The 22,433-nt window shown below is 36.9% G+C and overlaps 1 protein-coding gene and 1 long non-coding RNA gene across 2 annotated transcripts in view; one reads left to right on the top strand and one right to left on the bottom strand.

The window, feature by feature from the left end:
* The window catches only part of LOC111511015 (intermembrane lipid transfer protein Vps13), a 1,108,316-nt gene that overhangs the window by 741,824 nt on the left and 344,059 nt on the right, over nucleotides 1-22,433 (bottom strand). The window contains 1 exon segment of the mRNA XM_074170346.1: nucleotides 2,927-3,205. Within this exon segment, the coding sequence (XP_074026447.1) occupies nucleotides 2,927-3,205 (279 nt within the window).
* Nucleotides 8,117-8,883, top strand: LOC141480423 (uncharacterized). The gene is made up of 2 exons (XR_012464333.1): nucleotides 8,117-8,205; nucleotides 8,632-8,883. It is a non-coding gene; the product is annotated as an uncharacterized lncRNA (long non-coding RNA).

Genomic DNA, 22,433 nt, shown 5'->3' with positions numbered 1-22,433 from the left:
TAGGAAATTGGGATGCAGTGGCCAATGTACTTCTCTTAACTCGGGCTGAATTTGGCTTTTCTAAATCCGGACGCTCCAGTTCGGGTGATCTCGAAAACCAGTCTATTTTTTGTCGGTTGCTGGACGAGATCGACAGCCCCGCCTTGAATGTCCTCCTCTGCCGCAGTTATAACATTTAGTCCGTTTTCTTGCTCTGGGTGCAGTTCCATTCATCAAATATTTTTTTAAAGAGTTCTAAAAGACCTACCATGAGTCGATATGTTCTTTTGTCTTTTCATTGATGGCCCTCACTAGAACTTTCATTGTTATCGCGAAGCATTTTTAACAGCTTCGAATTCTAGGGCATTAATGATGGCTTCATTCAATTCTTATGACGTGCCATCATCAGCGACTTCTGCAGCTCCGTGTCATGAACCCCGTCGATGAAACTATGGACACTAATCCAGTGGATGAAGTTATCAGGTGCTTCTGGGTAAGAGAGTCTTACCAAACTTTCGACTTCAGCCCCAAACTCCCGCAGATTCTCGGACTTTGAGTTCTCCCCTTCAGTTGAGCTTGATATACTTATTGAAGGTGCTCACTAGCATACCTGACCTCCAAAGCTGATACGACTGATTCATAATCCTACTTCCTATTCACTAGAATATTTTACAGAATTTTGAAAGCTTTTCCTCGTAGTGCCAGTATGACAGCGGTTGCTTTCTCCTCATTTGTCCACCCATTATTTCCCGCAGCGGCCTCAAATTGTCTACGATGAATTATCCATGAAGATTCGCCATCGAAGATCGGAGTTTCAATAAAACACTAGAAGAGAGATATGTTTCCACTTTGCATTTTTCCACAGCGATCCTTTTTCAACCCCCTCAAGCTTCTCATCGATTTCTTTTTCCAATCCCTCCTTTGTTTCCTGAAATAGTTTTCTAACTTCTTCCTGAATAAATTCCTGTACCTCCCCTTTACTCACTTGGGAAGATTTCAAATCTTCTAATAAATGAATGTACATATGTTCGTCTTTTTCCTGCTTCACCTGTTTTTCCTGAATATTTACCTGGTTTTCTTGAATACCTAGTAGTAATTCACATTTCGGCGTTTTCGTTCTTTCCCAGGCCCGCTTGCAAAGTCACAAACATTTTCTCAAGCTTTTCCATTTCGTCTTAATCAGTCGATTACTCCACTTCCGACACCAGATGTTATGTTTTTCCCTGTGGGTTGACCAATAATTGACTACACTGAACAATAATCAAAATACAACAAACACTTCAACTAAAACTTCACCTACTATTCGAATGTCTATCGCCTTATAGATCGCTCCGCGAACCGCACTATCACTTCCACTACATTGTTTCGATGGGCGAATGGATGGCGCTTGTATTTGGCAATCGAAAGCGCTGGAACATTACTCGCAATTCCATCGAAGCCGGTAGCATTATTCCCCCTACATCTGGAAGGGCAGCGAATATCGAACATTCGCCCGCTCTTAGCTACGTTACAATTGGTTTACGGCTACCAGTGGCTGCCGACGTTACTTTCTTTACGGCATGATTTACAATAATATCTTAGTCTGTTTTACTGATACAGGTCGGCAGCTCGGTAAGTTTACCAAATTTGTTAATTCCATTCACCCTTCATTTGAATTCACGACAGAGATAAATAGCTAATTTTGCAATTTTCCACACCATCTCACACGGACATCATTATAGACAACTTAAAATAGTAGCATCTCAATTGATTCTGAAAAATTGCAAAAACAAGCTCTGATCCAGGTTTATCCAGTTTCAAAAAATGATAGTGAACATTATGTGACTCTAACTTACTTTGGTGATTCTACTAATAATATCGCCCTTTTTTTAAAATCAAATAATTGGACATAGTCACTATAACAAATAATTTGAGTGAATTCATTTGAAACAATAAAGATAAAACTCCAGTGTCGAATAGATCGGGAGAATATAAGTTGACGTGTGGTTTTTGTCCTAAATTTTATAATGGCCAAACCGGTAGAACTTCCACCAAAAGAATAAAAGTGAATAGAAGTAGTTTTCTGAATTAGAAGGCCCATTGAACATTTTCAAACCATCTTTTGACAGGTGGACACTAGTTCAATCACAATTATGACGTTAAGTATTACATTCAGAAGAGAAAGGTTCAAAACTGAATTATTTGAAATGCTTGGAAAGCAATAGATTGAAAAATTCGAGATCATTGCTCACTAATCAAATTAATTTGTAATCTTCCCCTTTATTGAATTCAGTTAACAATAAGGAAATTGGTAATTAAGATAGATCTCAAAAGTAGATAAAATTATGTCTCAGGTGTAAATTGTATTGATAATTCTCCAGTTTTGAGTTGTTCCTAGGAAGGTGAATGGTTTAGGTAACGAATTCATCATGTAGGAGTTTTGTACTTGTGATGCACTGTTTGGAACCTTTGGTGTAGTAATGAACATTACTGTAGTTCAAACCCAACACCAAACCATTATTTTTAACAGTTCGACATGTGTTTCAATCAGCAAGTGATCAACATCAAGAGAAAGATTAAACTCATCTTCCTCTTGAAGATAATCACTTGGTGATTGAACCACGTGTCTAGGTGTCAAAAATAACGGTTTGGTGTTGGGATTAAAGTCCAGTAATATTCATGTAGAATTTTGTTAGGTAGTAATGGCCATTACGATTAAATTACTATAGAAGCATGAACAGAACAGAATTTGTTCAAACATTATTGTGACGCCGTATTGACAATTTTCCTCAATTTTACATATTATGAGTATTTTCAAGTTTTAACAAACTCTTGTTTTTTTATCATATATAAGTAACGGTTCAAGAAAAAAAATCAGGTTTGCAACTTCTAGTGTATAACCTCGAGCAAATAGTTTCAAAACCTAACCTAACATCTTCCGTATCTAACAAATCCCCTATTTCCTTACCTCTTTTGTACCTCCCGTAAATAAGTTGATGATGAAGTAGTCCATACTGAAAGTTAATTTGAGGAAAGTGTGTGATTTATTTCGTGTTTTAGATTTCCATATTTCAGTAGCAATTTCCACTTTGGAACTCATATCAACTATATCCGCTGCTCGCTGTTCAGATAGATTTACTTGCGTCGATTGGGAAACTTCCTGTACAAATTCTTCTTGTTTGCCTTCAGCCAAATTACCACTGAATATATCCATAATCATTTGATAATCAGCTTTACTTACTGAAACCTGAAATCAAATCATAAAAAACTAATAATCTATAAGAATTTTTCTAGAAAAAGCCTTTTTTCGTTGGTACATTCAGTGACTTTTTAATGTAAGTAAAGATTTGTTATACTCAAAATCCGGCAAGAATTGTATGTATACAAAATTAACCGATTATTAGTTTTCACAATTTATTCTTTAAAATTTGATTTTTGTCATAGAACATTGATTTTGATTTGGTTTTCATTCATTCGTATTGGAAATACGAACATTTAAATATCGACTTTTTTCTAAGACAATCAAACTAAACAGCTGGGAAATATTTCATTTTCGAAGGAAATCTTTTATGTGTGGTTAACAATTGTTCATAAACACGTCTAGATTGAAAATTGTCATCTTACTGGAAATACTGACGAAATGAGAATGAAATAATGAAGATTCTGTGAATATTTGAAATGTTATCTCGTTCAAATGACAACCCACAAAAAAATCTAAACTTGCGCTATATAACGAATAATGAAGTCTAAACTTTTCATACGATTGATCCCGTACTATTGTGGTTGTTTATGAAGTTCTATAACTTTTTTTGATAATTTTTGTGCATTATTCACGCTCTTCAGATATGACACATTTTTTATTTATTTTAGATAATAAACTATTTAATAAATTGATAGTTGTAGCCGTTAATTCGTGGTAGGAGATCATAATGAAAAGAGAAATGAAAATTTCTATGTTTTCTACCACTTTTAATTGTAATTAGTTTGAGAATGTCCATATAGGACGAAACTGCAGTAACGTTAATTACAATTAAAAGTGGTAAAAAACATAGAAATTTTCATTTCTCTTTTCATAATAAACTATTTCTGTCAGCCACTCATTACCCCCTCTCTCGTTATGTGTGTTGAAAATATTGAAATATATTTTCCCGTTTACCAGCTGCAGTTCGCGGTTTTTCTTGTGCTATGACACTTTTGACACTTGGTATCATAACTTTTGTGATATACCGATAATATGATTTGAAACCAATATCCACATCAGCCTATCGCATCTCTTATAACTGAAATACGAAATGAAGCCTTTGGCTTTGTTGTGATACAAACTGCTACTATAGGTGGATTTTGAATTATAGTTGTTCATAACCTAACTACGAGGCGCTGAAGGACCTATATTATTATTATATTTTAATAGTATACAGTTCAAACTGTCGATTATCTAATCGATCTCGATGAAGTCATCTTCATTGACTTTTGACCATCTTTGTTTTTTCTTATACCAATGAATTTGCCACCGCGTCTGCTTGCATTCAACGTTCTACACATCAGGATGAGGCTATTATTAACAACTAGCGACCTGCCCTGGCTCCGCATGGGTGCAAGCCGATACTAAATATACAAATAAACGACGCGCTATTTATAGGCACGCACCACCAGCCCCCGGCCGGTACTGCCGTAACCGCTATATCCCAGCATTTTGAATTTGTAATACCTTCGAAAATATTCATTTGAACTATATGCTTCAAAGGGCCATATCAATCTATATCAAATGCACAATTTATTTGAGGTACTCAATTGGATAAGGATTAATGATGTATTGCTTAAAATCGCTTCATGAAAAAGTAAAGGATAAAAAATTATTATTGTGGGTTATCCCTAAAAGATAGACATATACCATCGCGTACTTTTTTGTAGACCTTTTCAAGGTGTACAATACTGTAGTACATTATTTTGATCTATCTCGTACGGTTCAGCCAGCGTTTGCCAGAGTTCGGCTCTAATGAGCCAATGTGCCCCGTTTTTAGGGGGCACAGCCTTGAAGGGGGAAATTATAGGCTTTATTTTCGGAACCATTCCACCGCCCATCCTACCGATATTCACCACCACCACCACCTCCTCAAAACAACCCTCGTGCCAAAAATTTTTTAAAAGGAAATAATAGTCAAGTGACAGCTTACTTGGAAGGTCTATGAGTTCTGTATTCAACCCTGTAATATTTTTGACATTTTAACGATGAGCAATGATAGAAAAAATAAAATACTCCCAAGTTTTCAGTCAACTTCAAAGTGTTAGTATCCACAATCGTCTTCAGGTGATGACTCGGGTGAAGACGATTGTGGATACTAAAAATCGAAACGTCGTGAAGTAACTTGGCTTGAAATCTCTTAACTTTTTATTTTTGTTCAATTGTTCTATTTTTCCTTGTATTTTATTTCACTAAAATTTCATTTCAGGTTTTTTTACTTAATTTAATTGTTATTTTCAACTACTCATTTTTAATTCTTTTTTTATTGGTTCTTTCAGGGACTTCAAATCATTTTATATAGTATCAGACAATGGAAGCCCGAACTAATGAAATTCATCATGAAACATTGTCAATCACCTTCAATCACATATGTTACGGGCATTTTGATAAGTCCGGGAACTATTGATAATGGCCGGTCTGTATTCATAATGCCCGACTCAATTGGGCAATGTGATTAAAACAGCATGATTAATCACTTTTCCCGGCCATTATGAATAATGCCCACCCTATCTTGGACAAAGTAATAAAGTAGGTGAAATGTAGTGTTTTTGTTTATTAAATGAACAAAAACTTACTAAATTTTCATGAAAAGTCAACAAAAATAAACTATTGGTAGGTAAAAAATAAATAGTTAAAAATATAATAACATCAGCAGTTACCTACTTTTATTTTGATAAAAATATTACTTAAGAACAATAGTTTGAAAATTAGTAAACTGAGAAAAGTCAACAGAAATATCTAACTATGCAAGAAAGTTATTAAGTTTATAATTATTTATTCTTGCCAGATGAGCTTTTGTGACATTTGGAATTACAAAGAATGTTTTTCATGCACTTATAACGTTTTAAATTGAAGTCACCACTACAGTTACAATGCTGGAAGCCTTGTCCATCAAAATGAGAGTCTTTTCAAGCACATTTGAATGCGCCAACATTTTTTCGGCTTGCTTATTAAGTGATTATTTAGCTGCGTTACGAGCCTTCCGAATTTCGTTTGATTTTGCGTTAAGTAAAAATGCAGCCTTTTCATTATCAGAATTTTTCTTTTCATTGCTCATATTGGCAGAAGGCTGTTGATCGGCTGCTCGAGGGTTTTCATTTATTATGTCCACACTCACAGTGATTTGCTGATTTTCTGGTAGACTATCGGCAGAATGTTGTTCCAGTTCAGAAGGCTGTTGATCGTCTGGTCGAGGGTTTTCATCTATAATGACCACATTAGGTTGCTATTCTGGTTGAATATTGTCAGATTGTTGTTCCAGTTTGAAACGGGGTTCAATCGTAACAGAAATAAAACCACTAACAGCGGCTTAGTTTTCATCTATATTATCGCTGTCCAAAATGACTTTTTGACTTTCACCGGAATCACCATATTTTAACATTGCCTCAAGGTCATCTTCACTTACTATCTCCGTTAACTCGTCAAATGATGTCAAGACTGATTTTAAACCTACTTTGGGTTTGCAACCAAACATAGCTTCGTAAGGACTGCGATCGATGCCGGAATGGTAATCTCCATTTTTCAGGAACTGTACGAATCTTAACCCTTCATTTGTCTCCAACCATGTAAATACCGTCTTTTCTATTTCCTGATTTTCTCTTTCTACTGAACCTTGAGATTGGCTATGACGGGGTTTGCCGTGTACACATTTGGCATAGTTCGACTAATTCCCTGCCATTATCACTGTGCAAAATGCATGGAGCTCCAAATATTGTGAAGATATCCAGCAAATGATATGCGACTTCTTCGGCTCGTTTTGTTTTTAATGGTCCAAGAATAACAAACTTGGTGAGGTGATCTTGATACACCATGATTAACTTAATGTCATTGTCTGCTTGTGTTTGCATGTCGATTAAGTCGACTTGGCATCGTGAGTTAAATTCACTACTTTTCACAGTCTTAACCACTAGCCCTTTTTTTGGAACACTTAATTTTTTTTGACATGGTTTACACAAAGCCAAATACAACGCCACAAACTCTTTAGTAATATTTTTGTACTTCGGTTTGAGCTCTTTCATCATCTTATTTTTTCCTCCATGCCCGATAGAAATGTGAGTTTGGTGAATAATATCAAAAGTTACTTCCAAATAACAGTAATATTGAACTGGTTCTCTGTAATTGTTCACTGGTACGATTAATTTTTGAACTGTTCCGATCTTCACTATGTCATACCTCGACAATCGCTGATATTCCTTCAGAATTTTGCCTACGATCTTGTCTTTTGTCACTTGCACTTTGGTTAAATATGACTAATACTCATACGAGAAAATAAGTGCATGTTTTTCCCCTTCGTTAATTCTAATCTATGAATTTCTTCTTTAAAACGTCTTTTCTTATCCATCATATCCATGGATGCCGCCATTTTGCGAGAAAAACGTACTCAATGCACTCACGTGTTCTCGTTCCGAAGTATTACTACGAACTAATACGTCGCTGCGTGCGCGAGCTGCCCTTCTCCCGCACGTACGCGCCCCTCGCATGTTGCAAGGCACGACCGCGGTCCAATTTATCACATTGCCCGGCTACAAGTAGAGAATTATTCATACTGCCCGGTCCAAGTGATAAATTCAAGCTATCTAAAACACTGAGATATTACATGGACCACGGGCCGTCGGGTATTATTGATAATGGCCGGTCAAAATGATAAATTAATGACTTTGCCCATCGCTCTTGGCCATTATTAATAATGGCCGGTCCTCATCAATAATGTCCAGTCAATCACGTTGCCCGTAACACATATATTGGTATTAAATTATAGCACCCAGTACTGCTGAAGTTGTTGATTTTTTTGTCAAAATTACTCTGAAACAGTTTCTGATAGCTTAGTTTGAGTTTTTCATTTTCGTTTGAACTCGAGTTAATTCGTTTATCATCTTTTGTTTTACAGAAAAAGGGGTGTACTCTTCAAGAGTAGATTGAAATAGTAGGTTTGTACCTACTACAGACATCGAAAATTTGCGAAGGTCCGTGCTCGTGATTTCAAAGATAATTATCCAGAAAGAAATGTAAGGCATAAATGTAATTTGGAATTGTTATATATTATGAATTGGAAACCGATAACGTTAGTGACAGACAACATGACCGTTCAGGAATCGTCAGTAACGAAAGTATTATATGTTGCAGTTTTAGGCCAAGTTGCCTTTGACTCAGTTGTCTCAAGCATCAGGAGTGAGTTGTACGAAAGTTTTCAGAATTCTTCATCGATACAAAATAAATATCGTTCATGAAGATGATTCTGACAGAGAAGTTGAATTTTGTAATATCCATAAATTATCGATACTGAAGTGATTGAAATCCCAATGTCGCACACCCAATATCTCTAAAAACTAAATGGTTGGTCAGGAATTTTGAGTAACCATATTATTGGGCCATTCTTTTCGGAAACAAACCCAAATGGTAAATAATATTTCAATTTCAAATTTTGGTTTCAGTTGGGTAGCTGTGGTTCTATGGAGAGATTAACTCCGAATGTTTCACCCATAAATATGATGGACATCTTCAGCGGCTTCAGCAATGCGTTGCGATCTTCTCAATGGTAGACTCATTAATGATGGAGATGATGGAAATCAGTAGTCCACGAGATGCAGCCAATTATTGTAGATGTAAATTAAATTGATGTAAAGTAAATATTTCTGTTGATTTCCACTTTATAGTTAGAAATTGAATATAAACTGCAAAAAGTATTCATTTTTTTCTGACATTCCTCATCATTGTAATGTGAAAAAGTTACAGGATTTGATACAGAGTTGAAAGACCTTTCAAATAAGGTATCACCATTTGGAGTATTTGACATATGGATTGTCATGGGGAGGAGGTGACTGACAAAAGAGTTGATTTTTACGAAGAAATGTCTCTCGAAAATTTGACGTGTTTTACAATTTTTTAGTATCAATGTCAAATGACTTTGTTAGGGTATATCGTTTTAACTAGAGTGCACTTTATAACAATAATATATATTTCGTCCTCGTTCCCTAAATAAGAACAAGCGAAGTCTCCCTATCTCACACCGCACACCACGAATTTTGAAGTGAACAATCTCCCTCTCTCACAGATTCCCACGGTTCTACGTGAGTATCTGATCAATTCTCTGTTTTCGTGCCGTAGATCATGTTTCGTTAGAGTGTTGGAGTTTGTGTCAGTGTTTATAAATTATTATTGTGTCTTATTATGTCAGATAATCGAAAGGTATATATTTTGATTGTTTTGATTCAGTACCGAATGGAATTGATCAATATTATGGCATATTCCGCATACAAATGATATGACGACAGTTTCTTCTTTCAGCTACTATAGATTCCACCCCACCCCACCACCGACCAGAGAAATGGAGGTACTAGTGGATCACTGCCTCAACCAGAGAGTGGGTTGAGGCAGTGATCACTTGAGCTGGGGCAGCAAGGATATCAACGCCCAAGGTAAGTACCTGTATGAATATACAGTACGATGCAAATGTATGGAATAAATTCGATATTTACAAAATGAGCGTCTTTCGGAAGAAATCCAAAAACAGGTCAACTTTAATTTTTGACGGCCCATCTCATGATATTCATATGAAAGACGTTTCGTCACCGGTGTTGGCGTGATGACGTAATCGACAATTTTTTTAAATGCAAACAGGGGTCATGTGGCACCTCATTCAAAAGGTCTACTAATCATCTATTCAACGGTATAACCATGCCAATATTCATTTATACAAGATGAACCAAAACATGTTATTCATTGAAGTACAATAAAATTATAATAAATGTTCAAATTGATGACCTTCAGCTATGATGCAATGTGAAAGCCGGGCACTGAATTCATTTCTAACGTTTCCCAGAACTTCGGGGGTTATTTGTGCAATCTCCGCTCTGATGCGTTCCTTCAACTCTTCTAAATCATTTGGTCGATTTTCTTAAATTTTACTCTTCAAGTATCCCCATAAAAAAGTCTAACGGGGTCAAATCAGGAGACCTTGGTGGCCATTCGATCGGCCCTCTTCTTCCTATCCACTTTCCTCGGAAAACAGTATCCAGGTAGGTTTGTACATCAACGGCGTAGTGTGGGGCGCCCCATCCTGCTGGAACCACAAATCATTTCTATTTGGAAATAGCTGATTCAGTTGTGGCATCAGATAATCTTGAAGAAAGTGCAGATACCGAGCACCAGTTACGCTTTCCTCAAAAAAGTATGGTCCTATTATCTGGTTGTTCAAAATTCCGGCCCAAACATTCACTTTTTGTGGATATTGTGTGCTATGCTCCTCCATCCAATGTGGATTTTCTCTTGCCCAGTATCGATAAGTCTGAAGGTTTACGTGACCGTTGAGCATAAAAGTAGCTTCATCTGAAAATATTATATTTTGTATGAAACTCCGATCTCTGTGCGAGCGTTCCATCATGATTTCGCAAAATTCGACTCTTCTGTCAAAGTCATCTTCTAACAGTTCTTGGACCAGCTGAACTTTATACGGATGCCACTTTTCTTTTTTCAACACTCTAACAACAGTCGATTGGTGTAAATTATTATCCAGTGCGACTTGCCTCGTGCTGGTATGGGGGTTTTCTTGGAACGCAAGTACCACATCAAGTTTTTGGACTTCTGAAATTGATTTTCTACCACTTTTAGGGAGATCTTTAACATGGCCCGTTTCTCGAAACTTTTTCTCAATTTTACTTATTGTTGATTGAGAAACGGGTTCTCGGTTGGAGTATTTCGCATTGAATAAATCACGAACTTCTGCCTGAGTCCTTACTTTATCTCCACAGCCAATCATAATTAAAATTTCGATTCTTTGGGTTTCTGTTACTTTCATTGCCAGATTATAAGTGATTTAAATATTTTTCTAGAAATAATGTCAACCGCTTCAATGATACTTCACTTCAATGACATTGACTAATCTCAAGTAGAGTGTAGGACTTTTATCACCATTTCTTTTTTCTAATCAACAAAAACAATAGAAGACAGTACGATACTTTATTCTCAGTGGCGGTGCATAGCATTATTTGGTTCAACGAATTACTATTATTTGTAATTCCAGTCTTCTGAATACATAATTTCGGTTGACCCTGTATTAATACATATTGAAACCATTATACCGTTGAATAGACGACTAGTAAACCTTTTGAATGGGGTGCCACATGACCCCTGTTTGCATTTTAAAAAATTGTCGATTACGTCATCACGCCAACACTGGTGATGAAACGTCTTTCATATGAATATCATGAGATGGGCCGTCAAAAATTAAAGTTGACCTGTTTTTGGATTTCTTCCGAAAGACGCTCCTTTTGTGAATATCGAATTTATTCCATACATTTGCATCGTACTGTATAATTAAGAAAAATGTAACAATCCTAAACAGAGACACGGAGTCGACATTTATTAATGTCCGTAGCCAAACATTAATAGATATCACGCTGACGACAGCTAAAATATCAAACAAAATCCAGGACTGGCAAGTGTTGGATAATATTTCTATGTCAGACCACCACTGGTTAACCTATACGGTAAGCTAAAATCTCAGGAACTCTGTGAAATCCCGTGGCCCGAAGAGGACGGATGTAGCTCTACAATCGACTCTCAAAGGGAGCTCTGCGGGAAATGAAGAACTGGAAAGGTACCCGTATCTATCCAAAACAAAATAGACATTGCCTAGAAGGAATTCTGTCCGATGAGGATGGTTCAAGCAGATGGCAAAACCAATACATGATGGTGACCTGAGCTGGAAGATTCCAGGAAAAGTCTGCAGACAAAAGCAAAGAGAAGCCTGGAGAGCCTTTTATGTCGAAGACTTTCCACTAGCTTCTCGGCTACAGGAGACACTCTCAAATGACCACCTTAAGAGTATCGGCATCCTGATGAGGGAAAATGACGACAAAGCCGCCAACCTCCAAGAGAGCGCTGAGATTATTATGGAAACTCACTGTCTTTCCTAGAACGACGAACTGGGCGGAAGTACCAAAAACACCCTCACAATACGAATGCCAGTCTGCTAGTGCAGTAATTGATGTGTACAAGATAAGATGGGCCATATCGGGCTTTTCACCCTTCAAGGCACCAGGACCTGACGGTATAAGACCAGCCCTACTTCAATGGGTTATGAATATTCTTATACCGCACCTGGTTGGAATATTCAGAGCCTTTTTTGCTCTGGAAAAGTGGAGAAAAGTACGAGGGGTATTCATACCCAAACCAGGTAGGATGGACTACACCTTACCAAAAGCATTCCGACCAATTAGTCTCACATCGTTTTTTTTTTAAACTATGCAGATGCTATGAGTTCAAAACTCACTTCATCCACTTCCTACTCCAAGAAAGTCTACTCATTCGGCCCTTTACCATGTGGTTGGCAGAATCGAAAGATAAGTGGACAATAAAGAATCCACCCTGGGCATATTCATAGATATCGTGGTAGAGTTTGATAAAATTATCTTTCCAACAATTACCCAGCAACTGAACTCCAGGAATGTATCCCTGGTAGTAGGGGAATGGATACTCAAGATGCTCTCCAGTAGAGCAATGAGTATTAATGTAGAAGTAATTACAGTGAGAGGACTGGTCATGAGGGGATGTCTACAGGGAAGGGTCTTATCACCCCTTCTCTGGAACATAGTTCTGGATACCCTAATTAATCACCTTAACAAAAATGGATTCCACACAATTGCATATGCAGATGACATAGTTATCATCAGACAGGCAAATTTGTGAAAACACTGTGCGATAGAGCACAGGATGGGCTCAAATTGATAGAAATATGGTGTAAGGAACACTCACCGTCGATCAATCCCAAAAAGACTGAGATGGTTCTTTTAACCAGGAAAAGGAGTTTGTCGGGCTTAAAACCTCCCGAAATCTTCAAAAGGAAACTTAACTTCTCTGAAGAGGTGAAATACCTTGGTAATACCCTCAACAGGAAGCTAACATGGAACTCTCACCTACAGAGTATAGCAAAAAGAGCATATGTAGCTTATGAGCAATGTCGGAGGAGAGTGGGACGCACATTGGGTCTTTCACCCCGTGTGGTCACCTGGATCTACACTTCAAAAATAAGACCTATGTTAACGTACATAGCCATTGCATGGGGACCGAAAGTTCTACAAGCAACGATCATCCAAAAACTATATCAAATACAGCGAATGACTTGTTTAAACATCACAGAAGCCATGAGAACAACACCAACCGCGGCAATGGAATTAGTAACTGGTCCGACTCCTCTGGACCTGTACGTTAAGGAGGTTGCGTTAATGGCCATGTTACGATTGCGCACGGCTGGTGTAAACCTCGAAATAGGAATGGGTCAATTGAGGCTAAGCCTATGGCGAGAAGCGCTTATTGCGCAACCTCTGCTGCAGGCAGACAGTGATGCAATTGAACCCAGGTTCGTCTTTAATAAATCCTACGAAATAAAAATAAAACAGAACACAGAGTCAGATGCTACAAATGCAATACGCATATACACAGACGGCTCAAAAACCAAAGAAGGCTCAGAATGTGGAGTTTACTCCCTATCACTAAGCCTAAGGATTAAATGGAGGATGGGAAAATACCAGCGTGGTTAGCTTAGGTGACATCTGAAGTGAGTCGGTCTATTCAACCCTCCACCGCAACCCGCAAGGGTTTATTGTGGCTCACACATATTCACACTCGGCCAAATAAACCCAGTTTCTTAACGAAGCCGATTAGTGTGTATGGTGAGTGGTCTTTCTGGTCAGATGGTAAGAGTACGGATCTGCCGAACTCTAAGAACCTGATTCGATCCCCAGCGGGGCAGGCACAAAGTATATGCTCTGCTGTTTCATCATTTTCCGAACACAGGCGATACACACTGTCTCCCGACAGTCCAAGTCTCTGCATAAGATGATTCAAATGACAGTGACCAGTAAGAAGGCCAGATAGACATCGTAGTTCATCTCTACTGCAGTCCAAAAACTGTTTGGTATCAAGCATCAAATGGTGAATAAACGCCTTAGAGTGGGCTAATCTAGGAAGATTCTGACAGAAGTCCATAAATCTTCTTGCCATCCAAGTGTTCAATGTTTGTTTAACAAAGCCCAAAGCGATGCCAATGGCAGGTTCTGGTCCGATAAAGATGCTTGCAGCACCCCCCTTTGCAAAAAAGTCAGCAGCCTCATTACCTTCCAGGTCAGTATGGCCAGGAATCCAGACAAGAGACAATCTGTTCAGTCTTCCTATCGAGGAGAGTCGTTTTTGGCAATTTGCTACCAATTTAGACGTTGGTCGGTAGGAGCCAAGGGCTTCTAACGCCGCTTGACCATCCGAGATAATTTTTATTGACTTGTGTGTGAGGTTGGATTCATCCCATTTCTCCGCACACAATTCAATAGCGTAAATTTCCGCTTGAAATACAGTCGCACAAGTTTCTAGGCAGGTAGATATCTCTGTCCTGGGTCTGCGACTAAAAACACCTGCACCAGAACCGGAAAGTATTTTTGATTCATCTGTGAACCAACAACTATCTGCTCTTAATATACCAGCGTGGTTCAAACAGAACTGGCTGGTATTTCAATCGCCACAAAAGAAATAACATGCACTAATAGTAGACAAGCCTTATTAGCCTTGAACAGACGTGTTACCTTGGGACTAGTACTAGAGTGCCACCAAAATTTAGCCAAAGCCTCGGTAGATAATAATATTATCCTGAGGTGGGTTAAAGGGTACGATAGAAGTAAAGGTAATCGCATTGCCGACTCTTCAGCCAAGGACGCCACTGGAATAAGAATTTTAGGACCAACTGCTCAATCCCTAAAGAAATGGTATGGAATCAAAGGATGCGGTCTTACCAGGATCACCCTGGGCGACCCTGGGAAGCTGGCGCCGAAGAAATATTCCGTGATGACCAGGAAAAACCTACGCTTTACAGTAGGATTTCTGATGGCCAGTGTCAACTAAGGAAACACCTCCATATTATGGGGCTAGTGGGCACACCTCTATGAAGGATATGTGAACAGGAAGATGAAACTGTCAGGCATGTCTTATGCGAGTGTCCGGAGTTATCGTCAATAGGAGAGTGTGTTTGGTGAGTCTTGGCCTACACCTGCCGATATAAAGGAGATGTCTCCTAGTAACCTGTCCACCTTCCTGGAAAAGACAGGATGGATGACTTAGGAGGACAACTCCTCGGAAGAATGTACAATGGGTCACATGTGGCCTGAGTGCTGTGAGCCTTCATCATCTCTCCTCCCTACTCTACAGATACAAATACTATAGATCCCAGTATTTCAACACTTCTGGGGAATAATCATTTGCAGAGTTACGTGGGCCAAAAATTCAAGTAAATCTAGCTAGTAGATGGTCTTTTGATTCAAGTAATAAACTAGGTGAGGTCGCTGTTAGTGCCTTTGTAAAGAAGTATCTGCCTGCTGAAAACTTCACTCTTATAAAAGGTCCACAAGTAAATCCAGAGTGTGTCTCAGCTATTAACGATCAGGTGGCTCGGAAAGACACAAATCCAAATTCAAATTGGGGCGGCTGCTTTTCGGCTTTGGGACAGCTGACAACTGCTTTGATTTCGGAAGAGGAGCAGGCGAAGTATAAATACTGTTATCCATCGTGATAACAGTATCTGATGATAACATGATGATGATAACAGGAGAATCTGATGGCTGTGTCTACAGACATATTGTTATTTTGAAAAAAATCTAAGAGGATTCCAAGAATATAGAAAAGTTCGGTTTAAAGTTGAAATCTCCTAAGTCATCCTCTTCTAATATTCTTTCCAAAATACTTACCAAAAAGATCCCGGTAAACTTCTATTGTCCACCTCGCCAGGTACAAATTCAGAGGCAATGATCGCATTTGAAAAAATCGCTTTTCAGGAAATTAGTTCATAAACTATCAGCTTCAGGAAATAGAACATTGTAAGGGAGAATACATATCTAGCAATTTCTTAGTTCATAAGACTGATTTAAAAATTAAAATCTATCAATATCAAAATCAATATCAATAATCATATGATTTAGTTTCTATCGATAATAATTATAGAAAGTTTTTAAGATTTTTGTTTAATGGCAAATTATTAGAATACAAATGTATGACTTTTGGTCCTTGATTGTGCCTCAATGTATGTCCGTTTTTATACCAGAAGATAAAAATTTGATATTATGATAAATCAATGGTTTGTGGTCTTTAGAAGGAAATGAGAAACACAAATTATTCAGAACAGAAAGCAGAAATTTTGTCAAAAATATTTTGCTGGTAATCTCAAAGATGAAAATATTATTTTGGCAGTAGTGTGAAAACTAAGATCTGTTCATTTTTGCTTCTTATATTAACAGCAAAGACAATGTAATTGCAGACATAGAGTCAAGTAGCTTGAATTTTGAGACTGAATGGGACCTGAACAGCAAATACTATAATGGAATAAATTTAAAGGATGTCCTTCCAGATATATAACTTTTTGCTATTCAAGTTAATTCTAAATGTTCATTATTTGTTTTCTGGTATCCAGACCCCTCTGTAATCGAAGTAGACGATTTTACCCTCAATTGGAGGGGTCTTAAATTTTGTTTTTTTCTTTTTCTTAAGAATCCTTAAGTTCTTATGATGCACTGTTTGGAACCTTTGGTGTAGTAATGAATATTACTGGAGTTTTTTCCCAACACCAAATCGTTATTTTTAACACCACGACACATGTTTCAATCACCAAGTGATCATCTTCAAGGGGAAGATTAAACTAGAAACTAACGCGAAGCTCACGCTATTTATGCTATATAGATATACCATACAGGTAAACCATACAGGTGTATCACCCATACAGGTATACCACCCTAAATTAATTTTACAATTTTGTCTTATCTATTATTTTACAATATCTGTTTAAATGTTATAGCTGTATATAAAACAATTTTCAGCTATATAAAAAAACTTAATTTCACAATATTGCCTATCTAAATTTATTTTTGCAATGTGTCCTTATGTAGGAATCAGTAAACCCAAGACTATTATTTTAACAAGATGTATAGTATGCTATTTGGTATTGGTCCGTTATCGTTATTCATAATATTATCATGTTTACTTATTTCTACACTCTCATAGGCATCTAGTTGCCTGTTGTTGTTAACTTGCCTAACTAATCTTAATGAACTGAAGTCTATGGAATGGTTTTTTTGCAAAATATGATGGACGACTGCTGATTTTTCAGGTCTTCCATTTTTTAAGTGTGCTATGTGTTCCTTATATCTTACTTTAATAGATCTTTTTGTCTATCCATAATATTTTGCATCGCAGTCCTACATTCAATTTCGTAAATTCCAGACTTTTCCGAATTCTCGCATAAATAGCGTGAGCTTCGCGTTAGTTTCTAGTTTAATCTTCCTCTTGAAGATGATCACTTGGTGATCGAAACACGTGTCGAGGTGTTAAAAATAACGATTTGGTGTTGGGAAAAAACTCCAGTAATAATTAAAAAATCATTAGAGACCGAGCCGAAGGTATTGTAGTTGTGCCATATTGGCCTACAAGCCTTGATACCCTATCTTTACGTCTCTTCTAAATATATAGTCAAGAAGTAACACTTCTTTCTTTCAACAGAACTCAATCGCATCCACTATAGCCGCCACTTATACTGGTTGCAGGTCTCTCATCCGGTAGAGCATAGAACTAAGGGGAACTACAATTATAGCAATAAATGTTTGTTTAGCCTTTATTATAACTTCTACTATGAAGCAGTATGATTTGAAATTGTGGTATCAGTTTTGTCAGATAAGAAGCATGAGATGATTTACTACTGCATCAGCTTCAACCGTCGTAGAGTTTTTCGGGGAGAATATGAGTGGCATCATATGGTACACTCAATTCCTATCGGTTTGCTATGGACCAGATTTTAGACGCTTCATTGGCGGGAGATTTTCGAATGCAACAGTTTTTTAAAAGTTTGAAACCCAATTTGCCAAAATATGAAAATACTTGGGATCTTTTAGTTGTTTAGAATAATTGACGAACATTAAATAATGAAGCTAGTTCGTTAGGGCATTTGTTTGAAAGTGGTTGACAATGTTTCGTGATGCATTTCATTAGTTCGGTAGCCGATCGGTTCGACGTGGGTGCTTTGTTCACTCACTCGAATTGACTGCCATGTTGGTTGGTGGTTCAAGCCCCAGGCTGAACGATCGATTTTGCCCGTATTAGGAATCACACGTTAAAACGCACTTGTGCGTTAGCTCGCACAAGTTTCGATTTCTGAAGGTTGTCGTTCGTAGGGGTGCGACAACTGGTTAACGATAAAACAGATTTCAAACAGATTTTTTTAAACAGATTTCCATTGTCTTATATGATATAAATTGATTAGAAATCCCTGAAAGAATCTGTAAAAAATTAAAAAAGATCATCTGAAAAATAACAATTACATTAAGCAAAAAACTGAAATTACTATGAAATTAAAAACAAGCAGCAACCAAAAAATAAAAAAAAAAATTGAACGATTAAAAGTTGATGAAAATCAGAAAATTAATACCAAGAAAAAAAAAATTAAAAATTAAAAGATTGCAAACCAAGTTACTTCACGACGGTTCGATTGTTAGTATTCACAATCGTCTTAGAGTCATAACTGGACTTCCTCCGAGATCTGACTCTGAATCACACGTTAAAACGCACTTGTGCGTTAGCTCGCACAAGTTTCTATTTCTGAAGGTTGTCGTTCGTAGGGGTGCGACAACTGGTTAACGATAAAACAGATTTCAAACAGATTTTTTTAAACAGATTTCCATTGTCTTATATGATATAAATTGATTAGAAATCCCTGAAAGAATCTGTAAAAAATTGAAAAAGATCATCTGAAAAATAACAATTACATTAAGCAAAAAACTGAAATTACTATGAAATTAAAAACAAGCAGCAACCAAAAAATAAAAAAAAAATTGAACGATTAAAAGTTGATGAAAATCAGAAAATTAATACCAAGAAAAAAAAAATTAAAAATTAAAAGATTGCAAACCAAGTTACTTCACGACGGTTCGATTGTTAGTATTCACAATCGTCTTAGAGTCATAACTGGACTTCCTCCGAGATCTGACTCTTCGAGTGCCGTTTGGCAGGAGTTGGTCGTGTTCCGTTTGATTAGAGGTTTCCATATGTTGCGTATCTCGACGCTAGCTTGGATAAATGTGTTGTTGGACACTCGATGTTGTGTTGATGGGTCCAAACATGTTCTACAATTCCGGATTTGCTGGTTTCTCTTCGCTATGTGTGTTTCTTGTGCTCAGCAATGCGAACTTGCAATGGCCTCTTAGTTTCACCGATGTATAATTCTCCGCATTCATTCAACGGAATAATTACTCCAAAGTGATGGTGAAACAGACTTTAGCTAGAAGACAGCAAGAGCTCCACAAGGAAAAGAAGCCGCTACAACCAGTACCAGTAAGAATAAGAAGAATTGGGTCCAAGTATAACATCAGAACCTGTTTCAGATCTGGGAACACTATCCGTTGCATTTACCGGATACCCTGCGAGTGCGGAGAATCATCCATCGGTGAAACTAAGAGTTTGCATTGCCGAGCACAAGAAACCTCTTATCAAGCGGAACACGACCAACTCCCGCCAAACGGTCAACTTTCGCTAAAACTGATGAAGCGGTGAGAGGGGAGAGGAAATAGGTGAAAGCACTCGAATTACCTATAAATAGTCAGATCTCGGAGGAATAAGTCCAGTTATCACCCGAGAACGATTGTCGTCGTGAAGTAACTTGGTTTGGAATCTTTTAATTTTCATTTCTTGTTAATAATTTTCAATTTTCATCTCGGGTTAATAGTTCTTTTTTTATTTTTTGGTTATTGCTTGTTTATTATTTTATTGTAATTTCAGTTGTTTTGCTCAATATTATCAAATAATCTTTTTCAATTTTTTACACATTCTTTAAGGGATTTCAAATCAATTTATATCATATTAGACAATGGAAGTCCAAACTAATGAAATGCTTCATTAGGACAGATTTCATATGAGTTGAAGATGTTATTAGCTCTTGCCTCTGCTCAAAGAGTCCAGTTTTTTCCTGAATGTCAACTTATCAAATACTGATAAAATCAATAAGATTACTAGTGAAATTATTCATGCTGAGAAATAACAATTCATTCATCTTGTAGAAACAGGTTTAGAGGCGAATTCTCTTGTTTCTTCTTATTGAAGGCTTTCATTCAATTAGTTCATTCTGTCGAATAGGCAAACAACGTGGAGGTTTTCGTATTTGGACAAAATTTAATTCCCAATCAAAAAATAATGATGTATTCCAATATTGTTTAGAGTACCATCCTGAATTTTGTGCTGTATCACTCAAAGTGGGTAACTCGGGTAAGTGGATAAGTGATGACTGTCATCACCCGAAGACGATTGTGGAAAGTGACAATCGAAACGCCGTGAAGTAACTTGGCTCAATTTGAGACCCGATTTGGCGAAATATGAAAATACTTGAGACCTTTTAGTTATTTGGAGTTATTGACGAATAAATAATGAAGCTAGTTCGTTAGGACAGATTTCATTTGAATTAACAATGTTGTTAGCTCTTACCTCCAGGAAAAGAGTCCAGACTTCTTTGCGTGATTTTTACACTTTTGTATACAGTTAATTTGTGAAATTGTTTGCTTCCTTCCTTTCTCTGGAAGATTCCCACATTTTTTGTATCAAAATGGAGAAGTAGAAAGCAAAAAAAAATCTTTTTTCCCAAAACAGAAATTCTGTATGCTACATTTTATTTTCGTATAATCTAAATATAATAGTGACATTCGTTTTGGAGATTTGAGGTCGTTATTTCGGCACACATTGAATAATTTTGGTGTTAATGCGTGAATATATGGGAGCGATTTATATATGAAAGAAGGTATAACGTTGTCGTGTTCAATTTTATCATTATTCTAAAAGTTTATTCTTTTACAAAATGAGATTCTATTCACTAAAGATTTGAGGTAAAAAAAAATTTATAAGAATTTTATCGAAGTTAGATGAACTTTTGTTTCGTGAATCAGAATGCGCAATTTTAATGCTAAGTGCAATGCAATTCCGAAGCACCACGTTTTTATTCTTTACCTAAAGTACATAAGTCTACCTTATCAATGACACCAATTGTATCTTTCATTGATGCACTCAACTCAATACTTTGCAAATTTTTAACGAGGACTCTTTTTCATTAACCGAATTCATTAATAATTTTCAGTTTGTGTGATTGATGACTTGTTTATTTTGTGTGCTTTTTGGGACCATATACTGAACATTTTTACATGATAGTCGATCCAGATGAGTGAGAGACCCTCACTTCTACCGCTGAAGATGCTGCTTCGGTAGTTTGAATATTTTGACGAAGAATGGTACGGCTGCGCAGGATTCTTTCGTTTCGTACTCTAACCGGCGAAATGAATTTCCGGTTCTTTCTAGACTGATATCGATTGAAAACCTGGTTGAACAGCAGATTTAGAATCGGCGATCTCCACTATTTGAGCAAAAGTCGCTGTAGCTTTTCCTCATATTATCGATCCTTCATAGATCCTCTTTCGTAGCCAACTGTAAAATGATCGATTAACGCACGTTCAATCTCTGTTTGTCCTTCGAAATGACGGGTAGAAATTAAATTACGCGATTACGCGGCCCACTCAAAACATTTCTTACGACTCGCAAATACTGACACTGTCAGTTTAAAATGCCCATCCAATAGTGTGAGTATGTTTTTGAATGATTTTGATTCCGGCTCGATAGGAATACACATGTCATGCACAAGTTTGTATGTACGTTCCTCTTCTATAATTGCATTAGTTCGAAATTAATTTTCTAACATTTTCCTTTAAATTGACCACTCTGAACGTGCAGGATTAAAGTCTTGTAAATGTCCCGTATATTGCACTATTGTGTACTTTCACTTTGAACTTTATCTCTTCGCCATTTTGTGATATATTTATCCTTAATTTGAAGATAATCACAACAAATGAAAGAGCCGGAGTATACCCATACAAGTATTTATTTCAACTGATACGAAAAACACGAAAACAGGTTATAAACACTGAACTCATATCCGTACAAATACGCTGTACGCTGCCTTTTACAGGGTGTAACAGTTATAATAAAATATACATAACATTTTTCTAAATACGAAATTAATAAGGTCAGAATGAAATATCATTACTGAAAGGTACAGAACACCAGCATCTAGTAACATATTTATTGATTAACATTTCAATCTTCCGAATAAAATAAAAATTAATTTTACTGATTTACGAAACAAAAGTTTATCTCGATAAATTCTAAATTCTTATCCCAA

The sequence above is a fragment of the Leptinotarsa decemlineata genome, unplaced genomic scaffold (genome assembly GCF_025532065.1).
Source record: "Leptinotarsa decemlineata unplaced genomic scaffold, Ldec_3_MD MMD2_P_RNA_scaffold_8, whole genome shotgun sequence".
Taxonomy (NCBI): domain Eukaryota; kingdom Metazoa; phylum Arthropoda; class Insecta; order Coleoptera; family Chrysomelidae; genus Leptinotarsa; species Leptinotarsa decemlineata.
Note: the sequence above shows the minus strand (reverse complement) of the source record. Positions and strands in the feature narration are given on the sequence as shown.